Source organism: Zophobas morio, unplaced genomic scaffold, assembly GCF_036711695.1.
Source record: "Zophobas morio isolate AGI-343-1 ecotype UQ-CSIRO unplaced genomic scaffold, CSIRO_AGI_Zmor_V1 ptg000007l, whole genome shotgun sequence".
In the NCBI taxonomy this organism is placed as follows: Eukaryota; Metazoa; Arthropoda; class Insecta; order Coleoptera; family Tenebrionidae; genus Zophobas; species Zophobas morio.
The window spans coordinates 1,494,536-1,511,507 of NW_026972112.1; the positions used below are offsets into that span (position 1 = coordinate 1,494,536).

Below are 16,972 nucleotides of genomic sequence, written 5' to 3' on the forward strand. Positions count from 1 at the left end.
AAAATTTGCCGAAAATTTTAAAATGGATTTTCCATTCTCAAACAAACAAGAACGATTTCCTTAATTGCCAGCGAAATGCAGCTTGTTTTATATTCTAAACCTCCGGGAAACAAAGCCAATAATATTTTCCTGGAGCGGAGTGGAGGGAAACCTTATATAAAGCACGTTGTCACTTGTTGATAGCATTGGCTTCAGTTTATTTAGTGTGAACAGTGAACTGGTGGTAAGTCACCCCACTAAGAAAACTCAAATTAGCGTTTTTAACCGTCAAACTAAACCAATTAAAATTAAGTACAACTACACGAAAAGCTTTTTTTCAAAAATTACTCGGAAAAAAACGTTGTGTTTTGGTTGTTCGTGATTAATAAAATCGCTAATAACCCGACTTTTTAAACCCCTCTTAAACTAATAAACCTGCTTAAATCAAAGCCCCAAACTCCCGAAAAGCTAATCCGAAACCGTACAACAGCCCCGCATTAACCCCCTTACAATTTCAGACATTCGCCGCCCCGATGGACGCCGCCGAGTACCGCCTCCGGGGTAAGTCTGCCATAACTGTCGAACTAACAATAACATACGCCCCAATAACGTTTTACGAAACAATAAAACGCTGCGATTGAGTCTTCGACACATACGCGTCTATATAAATTCAAATTTTCCAATTAAAGGCAAGGAACTAGTTGACTATATCGCCGACTATTTGGAGGAGATCCGGGATCGGCGGGTGTTCCCGGAGAAGAAGCCCGGGTTCCTGCGGGACCTGATCCCGGACAGCGCGCCCGTGGACGGGGAGCCGTGGCCGCGGATCTTCGAGGACGTGGAGAAGGTGATCATGCCGGGGGTCACGCACTGGCAGAGCCCCCACATGCACGCCTATTTTCCGGCCTTGACGAGCTACCCCTCCATGCTGGGGGAGATGCTCTCCAACGCCATTAACTGCGTGGGGTTCACTTGGGTGAGTACGGATCTGGAACTAGGTGTGCGGTTTGAGCTTGTTAAAATTTCTTGAAGATAACAGTAAAGCGATTTAGAGCGTCATTTTTTTAAGGTTGAAGCCTTAAAATAATAAAAAAGTGGTTATGGCTTCATTTCAAGAATCCACTGCTAATTTAGTGAGTTTGAATTTTGAGGCGAAATCAATACTGCTGGATCTCAAGGCGCATCTTTGGTGGGAATTAACATATTAATTTTGATCATTGTAACATTTTAATTATGAAGTTACTCCGTTCTTAAAATTTTAAGGATATTGAGCGAGTGGTTTCTAAAAAAAAATGACGACGTCCTCTTAATATCTAAAACGTATACAATATTGTGCGTTTATATTTGTGGTTAATCAGTATATTTTAATCCTTCCTATAATTTTTTTTTCGGAAATATCAATTATGAATTTTTTGATCGTTTTTTGAACAGTTTTTGAAAATCACTCAAAGACATTTTTGCAGATTTCGACTGTAGAAGTTATTTTCGGCATTATTTTTTCGAAAATTTCTACAGTTTTTCCAGAATCAATGAAAAAATTACAATTTTCTAAAAAAAAAACACTTTCAAATTCAACTTTTAGAAAACCTTGGTCCAGAACCAACGACACTTTATGTTTTTCGAATTAGCTCGTCGAGATCGATATCCCGGAATTTTTTGAGGATTTTTAGGCAACTTCAAAAATATCAATTTTTCGGTATGATTTTTTTTATTGTTTTTAAGCACCATTCGAAACTTACCTAATGACATTTGCTTGTAGATTTCGAGTTGTAGAATTTATTTTCTACTTAATCTTTTTGAAAATTTCAACAGGTTAAAAAAGTTAAAAAATGATCATATTCGAACCACTAGCACTTTTTATTTTTAAATTCGCTTTGTAGATAAAAATTTCTGTTTAAAATCGAATTTTTCGAAAATCTTGTCTAGAACCTGTTGTAACACTATGTTTTTCGAATCAGCTCGTCCAGATCTATTTATTTTCCAGAAATTTTTGAGGATTTTGGGGAACTTTTCAAAAAGCTCAGTTTTTCAATTTTTGTATTTTTGACCGTTTTTTTGAGTACCATTTAAAAATTACCTAACCACATTTACTCGTACATTTCGACTTCCAGAATATATCGGCTTAATTTGGACACAACTTTGCAGAATCGATAAAATAAGAAACGACAATTCTTGAGATAAAAAGAAATTCATTTCCAAAGCGAATTTTTGGAAAATCTTGTCGTCCTGAACCAATTACACTTTGTGTTTTTGAGGATTTGTAGGCAACTTTTCAATATAATAAAAAAATTATAATTCTAAAAAGTTTTTTCCAAACCAAAAATTGATATTTTCCCAGTTTCTTCAAAAAAGGATTTTTTTGGCAACTTTTCAAAAAATTCATACATTAAAAATAGAATGTAGGAATTTTTTATCGTTTTTTGAGTAGCATTCGAAAATTATCTAAATACATTTTCTTGTAGATTTCGATTTGTACAATTTATTTTGGCTTCATTTCTTGGAAAATTCCAACAATTCCAATTCCAATAATTCTTAAGATAAAAAAAATCATTCCCAAATTGAATTTTTGGAAAGTTTTGGTCCGGAACATTTAACATTTCATGTTTCTCGTGTCAGTTCGTGGAAATCTATACCTTAGAATTTTTAAAAAATTTTTTAGCAACTTTTCAAGAATGTAGATTTTTTAATATATAAATTGTTTGAACGTTTTAAGAGTACCATTCGAAAATTACTGATAAACAATTTCTTGTAGATTTCCACTTGCAAAATTTATTTCAGTTTCAAATCGAATTTTTCGAAAATGTGGGTTGAGAACCAAAACATTTTATGTTTTTCGAATCAGCTGTCCAGATTTATATGCCAGAATTTTTTGCCGATTGCACAAAAATTTCAATTTTTCAGTGTTTGAATTTTTGACCATGTTTTAGTACCATTTGAAAATTTTTTAATGGCATTTTTTTGTAGATTTAGACATGTAAACTTTCTTTTCGGCTTGATTTCTTCGAAAATTTCAACAATATTTCTAGAATGTATAAAATAAAAAGTGACAATTTTCGAGTTAAAAATTTAAATGGATTGTTTCGAAAATCTTGGTCCAGAACCAGTTACACTTTTTGTTTTTTGAATCAATTCCTCGAGATTGAGATTCCAGAATTTTTTGAGAATTTTTAGGCAATTTTTATTTTTTATTTTTTTTATTTATTTTATTTTATTAATTACGTCCCCCAACAGGCACTGAGGCCCAATTACAGGGGAACGGGACATACAATTTTTCAAAAATTTTAATTATTATGAATGTACGAATTTTTGACTGTTTTTGAGTATCATTTGAAAATTTCCTAAGGATATTTTCTTGTAGATTCCCACTTGTTGAAGTTATTTTCGGCATTATTTCTTCGAAAATTTCAATAATAATTACAAAATTTATAAAAAACATGACAATTTTTGATTTAAAGAAAATTGTTTTAACACATTTTTTTCGAAATTATTGCTTCAGAACCCATTACACTTTATGTTTTTCGAATCAGCTCGTCCAGATCTATATGCCAGAATTTTTTGCGGATTTTGAACACCTTTTCAAAAATCTCAATTTTTCAATATTTGAATTTTTGACTATTTTTTGAGTACCATTTGAAAATTATCTAAAGACATTTTGTGGTAGATTAAGACGTATAAACTTTATTTTCGGCTTTATTTTTGCGAAAATTTCCACAATATTTCCAGAATCTATAAAACAAAAAACGACAATTTTCCAGTTAAAAAAATCAGTTTAAACCGAATATTTCGAAAATTTTGGTCTAGAACCAATTACATTTTATTTTTTCAAGTTAATTCGTCGAAATTGATATCTCAGAATTTTTTGAGAATTTTTTGGGCAACTTTTAAAAATCATCAATTTTCAATGTATGAATTTTTGACCGTTTTTGTAGGTACCATTTGAAAATTACCTGAAGACATTTTTCTTGTAGATTTCGATTTCTTGAAGTTAATTTCGGCATCATTTCTTCGAAATTGTCAAGAATAAATCTAGAATGGAAAAACAAAAATAACAATTTATGAGATAAAAAATTTCAATTTCAAACCGAATTTTTCGAAAATGTTGGTCCAGAACCAAAACTTTGTGTTTTTCGAATCACCTCGTCCAGATCTATATGCCAGAATTTTTTTGCGGATTTTGGGCAACTTTTCAAAAACAACAATTTTTGAATTTTTTGAGCGTTTTTCAGTTTGTTTTGAGTACCATTTCAAAGTTACGTAAAGAGATTTTTTTTTGTAAATTTAGACTTGTAAACTTTATTTCCGGCTTCATTTTTTTGAAAATTTTCGCAGTTTCCAGAATAGATAAAACAAAAAAAAATACAATTTTCGAGAAAAAAAAAATCGTTTAAACCGAATCTTTCGAAAATCTTGGTCCAGAACTAGTCACACTTTATGTTTTTCGAATCGAGAAAACATCGAGATTGATATCCCATAATTTTTTGTGAAATTTTGGGCAACTTTTCAAAAATTTTGAATGTACGAATTTTTGACAGTTTTTTGAGTACCATTTAAAGACATTTTTTGTAGATTTCGATTTGCTGAAGTTATTTTCGGCATCATTTCTTCGAAAATTTCAATAAAATTTCCAGAATCGATAAAACAAAAAAGTGACAATTTTCGAGTTAAAAATAGTTCTGTTTCAAGCCGAATGTTTCAAAAATCACAGTCCAGAATCAGGAACACTTAATGTTTTTCGAATCAACTCGTTTAGATTGATGTTCCAAAATTTTCCGAGGATTTTTAGCTAATTCTTCAAAAATCTCAATTTTTTAATGTAGGAATTTTTTTGATGGATTTTGATTTACTATTTGATTGTAGATTTAGAGTTGTTGAAGTTATTTTTGGCATTGTTTTTTCGAAAATTTCAAAAGTATTTCCAAAATCGATAAAACAAGAAATGACAATGATAAATCTTCGAGATAAAAAAAAGATCATTTTCAAACCGAATTTTTGGAAAATTCTGATCCAGAACTAATTATACTTTATATTTTTCGAATCATATTGGCGAGATTGATATTCTAGAATTTTTTGAGGATTTTTGGGCAACTTTACAAAAATTCCAATTTTTCACTGTACCTATGATTTTTATCGAGACAAAAATTTCAGTTTCAAACCGAATTTTTCGAAAATGTTGGTCCAGAACTAAGACACTTTATGTTTTTCGAATCAACCCGCCCAGATCTGTATGGTAGAATTTTTTGTCGATTTTGGGCATCTTTTAAAAAATTTCAATTTGTTTGAATTTTTGACAGTTTTTTGAGTGCTATTTGAAAATTATCTACAGACATTTTCTTCTAGATTTAGACATGTAAACTTTATTTTCGACTTCATTTCTTCGAAAATTTCCACAATATTTTCAGAATCAATAAAACAAAACAAAAAAAAAAACAATTTTCGAGTTAAAAAAATCAGTTTAAACCGAATTTGAAAATCTTGGCCCAGAACCAATTACACTTTGTGTTTTTTGAATCAATTCGTCGAGATTGATATCTCAGACTTTTTTGAGATTTTTTAGGCAACTTTCCAAAAGTCTCAATTTTTCAATATTTGACCGTTTTTTGACATTTGAAAACTACCTGAAGACATTTTTTTCTAGATTTCGACTTGTTGAAATTATTTTCGGCATCATTTCTTCGAAAATTTCAACAATAATTTCAGAATTCATAAAACAAAATTTGACAATTTTTGAGATAATAAAATTTCAGTTTCAAACCGAATTTTTCGAAAACCAGAACCTGTTACAATTTATGTTTTTCGAATCATCTTGTCCAGATTTATGTGTCTGATTTTTTTGTGGATTTTTGACAACTTTTCAAAAATCTCAATTTTTCAATATTTGAATTTTTGACCATTTTTTGAGTGCCATTTGAAAATTATTTAAAGACATTGTCTTGTAGATGTAGACGTGTAAACTTTATTTTCACCTTCATTTTTTCGAAAATTTCCACAGTATTTCCAGAATCGATATAACAAAAAAATGATAATTTTCGAGTTAAAAAAAAAATCAGTTTCAAAATCTTGGTGCAGAACCAGTAACATTTTTTATGTTTTCGAATAAACTCTTTGAGATTGATGTTCCAGAATTTTCCAAGGATTTATAGCTAACTTTTCAAAATTCTCAAATTCTTAATGTAGGTTTTTTTTTTGGAATTTGCATTTAAAAAAATCATTTTCAAAGCGAATTTTTCGAAAATCGTGGTCCAGAACTAATTACACTTTGTTTTTCGAATCAGCTCGTCGAGATTGATATCCCAGAATTTTTGAGGATTTTTAGGCAACTTTTCAAAAATTTCAATTTTTCACTGAACCAATGAATTTTTGATCGATTTTGGGACCTAAAAATATTTTTTTGTAGTTTTCGGTTTCTACCATTTATTTTTGGCTTCATTTGGTCCAAAAATTCCAACAATTTTACGGAAAATGTACTTAAAAAAATGATAATTCTCAAGATAACAAAAACATTTTCAGACCGAATTTTTGGAAAATTTTAGTCCGGAACAATTAACAGTTTACAATTTTCGTGTCACCACCATGAAGATTTATATCCCAGAATTTTCTGGGGATTTTCGGGCAACTTTTCAAAAATCTGTTTTTTTTATGTATGATTTTTTTTACTATTTTTCGACCACTATTCGAAAATCAGGATGACAATTTCTTTTAGCTTTCGACTTGCAAAATTTATTTTCGGCTTCATTTCGTTAATAATTCCAACAATTGTTTCAGAATCGATAAGATAAGGAATGTCAATTTTCGAGATAAAAAAAAATCACTCTTGAATCGAATGTTTCCAAAATTTTGGTCTGGAACCAGTAACACTTCATGTTTTTCAAATCAGCTGTTGAGATTGATATGCCAGAATTTTTTGAGGATTTGTAGGGAACTTTTCAAAAATTTCAATCTATGAATAATTGGCCGTTTTTTAAACACCATAAAAAAATTACCTAAAGATATTTTCTTGTAGATTTCGAATCTGTAGAAAATTCCAACATTTTTTCGATATGATGAAAAAATATAATTCTCGAGATTAAAAAAAAAAAAAAACATTTCCAAAAGAAATTTTGAGAAAATTTTAGTCCGGAACAATTAAGGCTTTATGTTTTTCGAAATGACTTTTTACCGTTTTTTAAGCACTATTCCTCTATTCCAAATTAACTAAGAACTTTTTTTGTAGATTCAGAGTTGGCTTCATTTCTTCGAAAATTCCAACAAGTTGTCTAGAATCGATAAAATGAAAAATGACAATTTTCAGACCGAATTTTTCATAAATCTTGCTCCGGAACCAATAACCTTTTATATTCGTCGAGATTGATATTCCTGAATTTTTTTAGAATTTTTAGTAAATTTTTCAAAAATCTGAATTGTTCATTATGATTTTTTTGACCACAATTTCGAACACAATTCGAAAATTACTCAAAGACTTTTTCTTGTGGATCTCGACTTGTAGAAGTTTTTTCAGCATTTCTCCGAAAATTGAAATCATTTTTCCGGAAACGACAAAATGAAAAATGACATTTTTCGAGATAAAAAAATCTTTTTCAAAGAGAATTTTTCGAAAATCTTTTTCTACCTCTGTTTTCCTTCCTTCTTGTTCTGTTGCGCAGATTTTTTTATTTGTTTATTGATCTAATTTTTCCTATTCTTGTTTTTATAAATAATGTTTTTATTTTTGTTGATCTAAATCTAGTTTTATTTCTTCCATAAATTAATGTTTGTATTCAATATGTAACACATTTTCTTTTTTCAAACTCTAGATAACTTTTTAAATTCCAAACCCACCTTGGTGTTGAATATATTTCTAAGACATAGAAAGGCAAACACACAAAAGAAATAAAACGTGAAATGAAAATATTAAGGAAAATGACAATATTTCAATACTTCCCTATCGCTCCGGAAGTTAAAATGTTTGATGACGTCATCGGTCGCTATAGCAACGAATATGGGCAGTATAATCAATGGAAATAAGTCCATAGTGTTGTTTTTAATTTTTGGAGTAAAATTCATAAAATGCTTAAGCTGCACCCTTTTTATTTCCAAAAACTGAAGTCTCACTAATTTAAATAATGACAATTATAAAAATAACACAAGAAGCCCAAAACATCTACTTCTTAGTTTACTTTTTTTACTAAACATCAATTAATTTAATAATGTTAAGTATTTCCTGATATATTTAAGGCCTCAAGTCCTGCAGCCACAGAGCTTGAGATGATTGTCATGAATTGGCTGGGAAAGATGGTTGGACTTCCAGAGGACTTCTTGCACCGAAAAAATGGTAGTGGAGGTGGGGTGATACAGGTGAGTTGCTAGATTAATTTTTCAAAAATCTAGGGCTCAAAAAGAAAAACGTGTACACTGTACAGACTTAGGACGAATCCAAAATTCTCATTTTTTTTTCAAAATTTTCATTCCTAGACCACCGCCAGCGAGTCCACCCTCATCAGCCTGCTCGCCGGCCGCTGGCGCGCCATCAGGAAATACAAGGACCTCTACCCCGACGCCGAGAACGGCGAGATCAACAGCAAGCTCGTGGCCTACTGCTCCGACCAGGCCCACTCCAGCGTGGAGAAGGCGGCCCTGATCGGTTTAGTGCACATCCGGTATATCGAGTGCGACCAGAACCTATCCATGCGTGGCCCCGAGCTGCTCCAGACCGTCCGGAAGGACCGCGAGCTCGGCTTCATCCCCTTCTGGGTGCGTATCGCGACGTTTCCGCACAAATAACTAATTGGGGAAATCTTCTTAAAAGTAGCGATCCGCACAAATCCCGAGGGGCGCAATTAATAGCGGGCGCTGGGGAGGAGGATTGATGTCGCTGACTGTTCTGTTCTGATGTGCGTAGGTCTGCGCCACCCTGGGGACGACAGGTGCCTGCGCCTTCGATCACTTGGAGGAGGTGGCCGACGTCTGCGAGGAGGAGTTCTTGTGGCTGCACGTGGACGCGGCGTACGCGGGGAGCGCTTTCATCTGTCCTGAATACAGGGTGTGGCTGAAGGGGGTGGACAAGGTGGACTCCATCGCGTTCAACCCTTCGAAGTGGTTGATGGTGCATTTTGACTGTACGGCGATGTGGTAAGTGTGGTAAATGTATTTAAGGTTGCTCGGGAACAGAACATACTAGAATTATCCAATAACTTGTTCTGTCTTAAATGTTAAAATATCTTAATATATATTTAAAGCAGGTAAATAATTAAAAAAAAACTGAAAAAAGAAGAGGAGCGGAAACAATCAATCTGGGGAAACTATTCATGATTAAATTCTACAAAAAACAAAAAGTTTGAATGAGCCTGAATTTGTTGTATTTACATATGGATCAGGATTTGAAGGTTTTCAAGGAATAGGGATTAGGTCAGGTCAGGTTAGATCAGGTCAAGTCAGGTCATGTCAAATCATGTCAGGTCTACGTCTTCGGAACTTTATCTATGGAGACCAAAACAGATAAATAGTAAAGAATAGGATTCAGGATTTGAAGGCTTTTAAGAATTCTGCACATGAAAGCTTCCAGATCAGACAAGGTCGGGTTAGGTCAGATGAGGTCAGGTCAGGTCAGGAACTAGGATCTATAGAGCCAGAAACAGGTATCTATCAAAGAACTGAGATCAGGATTTGAAGGTTTTCAAGGAGTTTCCCCATTGAAGCCTCCAGAACAGGTCAGGTCAGGTGAGGTCAAGTCAGATCAGGTCAGGTCGGGTCAGGTCAGGTCATTTTCAGAACTAGTATCTATAGAGATAGACACAGATAAACATCAAAAATTGGTATCAGGATTTGAGGGTTTTTTAAGGAATCTGTCTATGAAACCTATAGTTTAGGACAGGTTAGGTCTGGTCAGGTCACGTCAAGTCAGATCAGAAACTAGTATCTATAGAGCCAGAAACAGATAAACATCAATTAATAGGAATAAGAATTTGAACGATTTCAAGGTTTCTGCCCGTGGACACTTTCACATCATGTCAAGTTAGGACAAGTCAGGTCAGGTCAGGTTAGGTCAGGTTATCTTTGGAACTAGAATTTATAGAGCCAGAAACAGATAAACATCAAAGAATTGGGATCAGGATTTGAAGGTTTTCAAGGAATTTGCCCATGACATCTACAGAACATTACAGGCCAGGTCTGGTCAGGTCACGTCAGCTCAGACCAAATCAAGTCAGATCAGGTCAGGTCAGGAACTAGAATCTATAGAGCCAGAAACAGATAACAATTAAAGAACTGGGATCAGAGTAGTTTTCATTAACAAGGAAAATGGCTCAAATTCTTAGTGATTTCGTGAAATCGAATTAGTATTCAAAAACTGATTAGTCCAGAAACTCAATTTCCGGTAGATCGGAAAATTTTAATCTTTTTACGAAAATTTCAAATTATCTCGATTTATTGAGTTCTCAAATTTCTGAAAATAGGGTTCTTTAGTAATTCTAAACTTTTTAAATGTTTTTATGTGGCTTATGAAAAAATTGGGATCCTTGAATAATTATAAAATTTGGTTTTGCGATTTTTGTTGGGATTTCTATTAAGTAAAAATAATAAAATAACAACTCCGAAAAATTAAAAATCGAAAAATGGAGATATCGAAAATGGAGTAACTAGAAAAATTTTCCGGAAAGTCAAAAAATCAAATATCGAAAAGTAAAAAACTGAAAAGTGTAAAAACTGAAGTTTGGAAAAATCGAAAAATCAAAAATTCAATAACTGAAAATTGGAACGCTTGAAAAATTGAAAAATTGAAAAATCAAAAATTCGAAAAAACAAAAAATTAAAAGACCGAAAATTCAAAAATCTAGAAGTCCAAAATCAAAAATTAAAAAACCAAAATTTCGAAAAATTGAAAAATCCAAGAATCGAAATATACAAAAAAAACGTAAATAGAAAGTCGAAAATTCGAAAAAAGGAAAAGTCAAAAATTGAAGAATCGAAATTCAAAAAATTGAAAACTCGAATATCGGAAAATCGAAAAGTCGAATACTCGATAAATCAAATATTCGTAAATCGAAAGTTGAAACAATTTTTAAAATTCGTAAAATAGAGAAGTGGAAAAACTGAAAAATCGAGAAATTGAAAAAGTGAAAAGCTAAAAATTAAAAATTCGAACACGGAAGAAGTAAAAAATTGAGGTCTAAAAACTGAAAGAAGGAAAAAGTTTCGAAAAATCGAAATATCCAAGAATCGAAATATGCAAAAAACGAAATATCGAAACCCGAAAAGTCGAAAAATCAAAATCAAAAAATCGCAAAGTCGAAACACCGAAAAATCGAAACACCGAAAAATCGAAATAGCGAAAAATCGAAAATTGGGTGAATCAATTATTCTAAAATCGAAAATTGAAAAAATGAAAATTCGAAAAACAGAAAAGTCGAAAAACTGGACAATCGAGAAATTGAAAAAGCGAAAACTCAGGTCAGGAACTAGAATCTATAGAGCTAGAAACAGATGACTATTAAAGAACTGGGATCAGGATTTGAAGGTTTTTAAAGAGTCTGCCCATTGAAGCCTCCAGAACAGGTCAACTCAGGTGAGGTAAAGCCAGATCAGGTCAGGTCGGGTCAAGTCAGGTCATCTTCTATAGAGCCGGAAATAGATAAACATCAAAATTTTTTATCAGGATTTAAGGTTTTCAAGGAATCTGTCCATGAAACTTATAGATTAGGACATGCCAGGTCTGGTCAGGTCACGTCAGGTCCGATCAAATGATGTTAAATCAGGTCAGGAACTAGTATCTATAGAGCTAGAAACAGATAAATATTATCGAAGAATAGGAATAAGGATTTGAACGATTTCAAGGTTTCTGCCCGTGAAAACCTTCAGGTCATGTAAAGTTAGGTCAGGTCAGGTCAGGTCAGGAACTAGGATCTATAGAGCCAGAAACAGATAAATATCAAAGAATAGAGATCAAGATTCGAACGTTTTCAAAGTTTCTGTCTATGGAAACCTCTAGATCATGTCAAGTTGGGTTAGGTCAGGTCAGGTCAGGTCCGGTTGGGTCATTCTGGTAAATTTTTTCATCATGTTCTAAATAAACGAAACCCAAAGTTTAAAGTGATGATAATAAAAAAAATTGTTGAACAGAATTTTATTTCATTACATGGGAAACATTCTGAGGTATTTTTAACCCCGATGACGACTAATGAATTTGTGTAATAGCGAAATTTTTATTAATTTTTTACCCATTTCGAATTTAAATCGAATATTTTGGATGAAATGTTTCATAGATCTTTACTCAAAAAACCAATTTCAAATTTGACGGCTCAGAATTTTGAAACGGCAAAAGACTACGATTTCTGGTGTTTACTATTCGATTTTCTGAAGTCCTTTAGTTACTGTTCATAATTCTTAGCACCGAATCTATTCATGTTTGGAATTAAAGGACAAAAATGTAAGACAATGTCATTTTTCAAAAGTGTCAATGGTTAAAAAATAATTAAAACTAAATCAGGACTATCTGGAGACGACTTTTAAAGCAAGATCTTGTTCAGGAGGCTCGAATTAATGTAGACAGCGATTTTCGCACATATCCGTTTTTTTTTTAAACGAGGTAGTTTGATATTATCTACATTCTAAATATTTGGCGATTTGGATGGGTTCCAAAAAAATTGATCAAAAATAAGAACATTTCCCAATTGACTGAAATTTAGTTTCAAGACTTATTTTGCGCGGTTGAGTCTGCTTCTGGCGTCAGTTGTTGAATTTTTTTATCATTTTAGACGAAATTGTTCTTAAATCAATTGTCAAAAAGCAAATTTCAAATTTGACGGCCCATAATTTTGGAACGGGAATAGACTACGATTTCTGGTGTTGACTATGTGATTTCTTGAGGTCCTTTAGTCACTGTGGATAATTCCCAGGAGTGAATCTATTTCTGTTTGGAATTGACGGACAAAAATATTAGACAATGTCATTTTTCAAAAGTGTCAATGGTTAGACAATAATAAAAAAAATAGGACCATCTGGAGACAACTTTTAAAGCTAGATTTTATTCAGAAGGCTCGAATTAGTGTAGACAGCGACTTTCACCCAAATCGGTGATTTTTTAAGCCAGAAAGCTTGATATTATTTAAATTCGAAAAATTTGGCGATAGAATGGATTCGAAAAAAGTAGATAAAAAATAAAACATTTTCCAATTTGGCTGAAATTCCGCTTCGAGACTATTTTTGTGGCGCTGAGTCCGTTTCTGTCTTCAGTTGTCGAATATTTTGGATGAAATGTTTCATAGATCTTTAGTCAAAAAACCAGTTTCAAATTTGACGGCTCAGAATTTTGGAACGGCAAAAGACTACGATTTCTGGTGTTTCCTATTCGATTTCCTTAAGTCCTTTAGTTACTGTTCATAATTCTTAGGACCGAATCTATTTCTGTTTGGAACTAACAGACAAAAATGTAAGACAATGTCACTTTTCAAAAGTGTCAATGGTTAAAAAATAATTAAAAAAAAATCAGGACTATCTGGACACAACTTTTAAAGCCAGATCTTGTTCAGGAGGCTCGAATTAGTGTAGATAGGGATTTTCACACAAATCGGTATTTGTTCAAGCGATTTGTTTTTTTTTAAACGAGATAGCTTGATATTATCTAAATTCTAACTATTTGGCGATTTGGATGGGCTCCAAAAAAATTGATCAAAAATAAAAACATTTCCCACTTGACTGAAATTTAGTTTCTAGACTTATTTTGCGCGGTTGAGTCTGCTTCTGGCGTCATTTGTTGAACTTTTTCATCATTTTAGACGAAATTGTTCTTAAGTCAATTGTTAAAATGCAAATTTCAAATTTGACGGTCCATAACTCCAGAACGGCAGCAGACTCCGACTTTTGGTGTTTACCATTCGATTTACTGAAGTCCTGTAGTCACTGTGCATAATTTTTAGAACGAAATCTATGTCCGTTTGGAATTGACGGACAAGAATATAAAACCATATCATTTCTCAGAAGTTTCAATAGTTAAAAATTTTAAAAAATCAGGACGACCGCGGCCAGGAGACAACTTTTGGAGTCAGATTCCTCCTCAGGATGCTCGAATTAGTAAAGAAAGCAATTTTGATGTCCGTTTAAGCGAGATAGCTTCATATTATTGAAATTCGAAAAATTTGACGGTAGGATAGATTCGAAAAAACAGATCAAAAACAAAAACATTTTCCCATTTGATTGAAATTCAGTCACCAGACTAATTTTGCACCGCTGAGTCAGTTTCCGGCTTCAACTGTTGAATATTTTCTTTATTTTGGATACATTTTTTCTTAAATCCATTGTCAAAACAACAAATTTGAAATTTGAGAACCTATATCTCCAGAACGGCAATAAATTTCGACTTTTGGTATTTACATTCGATTTATTGAAGTCTTGTAGTCACTGTGGATAATTATTAGAACGAAATCGAAATCTATGTAGGTTTGGAATTGACAGACACAAATGTTTGACGATAGCATTTCTGAGAAGTGTCAATAGGTAAAAATGTTTGAAAAAATTAGGACGACCCGGAGATAACTTTTGAAGTCAGATTATTTTTCAGGATGCTCGGATTACTGAAGAAAATAATTTTCACATTCGTTTCAGCGAGTTTAAATACGAAAAATTTGACCAAATAGATCAAAAGCAGAAACATTTTCTCATCTGATTGAAATTCAGTTTAGAGATTAATTTTGCACCCCTGTGTCCGTCTCTGGTTTTAGTTGTTGAATATTTTCATTAATTTGGACAAAATTTTTCTTAAATCCATTGTTGAAAAAGCAAATTTCAATTTTGACGACCTATAACTCTTCGATGGATATAGAGTCCAAGTTTTGGTCTTCATTATTCGATTTCTTGAAGTCTTATAGTCACTGTGGATACTTCTTAGGTTGGAACATATCTTTATTTAGAATTGATGAACAAAACTATAAAACGATTTCAAAGTTTAAAACTGAAAAAAAATCAGGATCATCTGGAGACAGTTTTTAAAGCCAGATTATTATTCAAATTTCCTATATTAATTATCTACCAAAGTTTACAAACAAATATGACTGACATTTGAAAAAAAATATATAAAGGAAATGTTTGCAAAACTTTTTAAAACTAAACTATTACAATCACTAACAACTAGCTTAATAGATAATAAACTTTCTATAATTATACTTTCTGCCGAAGTCGTGCAAATTTTATACAAAAGTAACAGTTTTCACATTGAAACCATTTAATTATATGAGTTGATTAATAAATTTGGTAAACTTTTTCAGTTTGCAGCGAAGCGTCAAAAATGCCACACACCACAAATTTGATTTTCAAATTTTTGTTAACCTTAATTCTCCAGCGCCTTACCCACTCCCACCTCATTATAGCCGTTAATTTCCAATAAACACACAATTAAATTAACATAAAAACAAAAACAATGCGAAAAGCGTTACGCCACGCTTATTAACTTTCAAACGATGCTCAGCCTTGCTTTTACCAATTATCTTCGTGCATTTTACACCTCTGATTTTGCAATGGTAATAAATTCTAATGCGACAGTTAACCGTTCCAAATTAAAAAATAAAACAAAGCGTTGTTACACAACAATTTTCCAGGGTACGAAACAGCCAAGCTCTGCACCAAGCGTTCAACGTGGACCCCCTCTACCTGCAACACGAGTACTCAGGTAAATCCCTCTCGACAAAAAAGCCTAATCGTACCAATTAACAATTAACAGGTCTTGCAATTGATTATATGGTAAGTACCGTTCGACAATGTTGTCTAAATTCACTCCAACTGTCGTTGTAGCACTGGCAAATCCCTCTGAGCAAGCGATTCAGAGCGCTGAAACTCTGGTTCGTGATTCGCAACTACGGGATTACGGGCTTGCAAAAGCACATCCGAGAGGTACCACCTAACTCTGTGTTATTTATTTATATAAAACTAGTAATTGTGTAGGGGGTACGTCTGGCCCAGAAGTTTGAAGCTCTAGTAAACTCCGACCCTCGTTTCGAAATCCCGGCCCAGCGTCACCTGGGTCTGGTGGTCTTCCGTCTAGTCGGTGACAACGTAATCACCGAAAGCTTGTGGAAGAAGCTCAACTCAAGAGGAAAAATCCACTGCGTCCCGGCTATCATTAAACAGAAGTACGTGATACGGTTCACGGTGACGTCGCAACGGACTACTAACGAGGACATCGTCAAGGACTGGAACGAAATTCGGGCGGTGGCTACGCTGGTTCTGGATGACCAGAATATAAGGGTTAGGGCAAAAGTGCCTCTCGCTGACACTAAAAACAAGAACGAGAATTTCGGTACTAGTCTGCTATTGGCGAACTCGCCCATGTCGCCTAAGATAGTCAACGGGAGTTTTGTAGCCATTTACGACCGAGACGACGTCCTGGAGGAGTTTTCCAAGACGATTAAACTGAGACAGAATGCCCAAAATAGTCCTGGTAAGGGTACAAAAGTGAAGTTCTTTGTTAATTGGTGGTTGTAGCGATGAGGAGACGCATCAAGGGGATTTTGATGTCCGGAAAGCAGTTTTCGTTGGATTCGCGTCTGGATTTGTTCCATGGTATCGAAACTGGAGCGACTAGTCCGGGGGAAGGGTTACCCATTTTGGAGGATCGTAACGAAAGTGATGACCACACTAGCAACAATTCTGGTACTGGATTTGGGTGTGTGGGTTCATAATTATGTTGGGTTGTAGGGGAAGCTAACGATGGTGAGGCTTTCAGCGATGAGTTTCTACAAGTTCCGAACTTTCCTAAGCAGAAGAGGTCTAAGTCGGTTGACCACCAGGTTCCACACATGATTCCGGGAGAATACAAGACTTGCGACAAGTGTGGCCACCAGATGGTGGCGATTGAAAAATGAACTACTAATTTTCGTAGATTTGCGTTAAAAGTGTCGTTTTGAAAGTTATAAAAAATCTTCCTAGTTCTACTGCTGTGCCATGCAATAATAACCAACTAACTGTAGATGTAGATGTAGATGTAGATCAGTGTATGCATGGATAGAATAAATCGATGTTGCAGAATTTTCGT

The 16,972-nt window shown here is 33.5% G+C and overlaps 1 protein-coding gene across 1 annotated transcript; it reads left to right on the plus strand.

Moving 5' to 3' along the window:
- The first annotated feature begins 200 nt into the window (after nt 1-200).
- LOC135124200 (histidine decarboxylase) lies at nt 201-16,967 on the plus strand. Its single transcript, XM_064049099.1, has 12 exons — nt 201-223; nt 498-540; nt 669-955; nt 8,191-8,310; nt 8,428-8,706; nt 8,855-9,084; nt 15,540-15,610; nt 15,662-15,681; nt 15,733-15,831; nt 15,883-16,378; nt 16,423-16,590; nt 16,636-16,967. The coding sequence occupies exons 2-12, from the start codon at nt 513-515 to the stop codon at nt 16,800-16,802; spliced, it is 1,965 nt and encodes a 654-aa protein (XP_063905169.1). The 5' UTR covers nt 201-223; nt 498-512; the 3' UTR covers nt 16,803-16,967.
- The last annotated feature ends 5 nt before the right edge of the window (nt 16,968-16,972 follow it).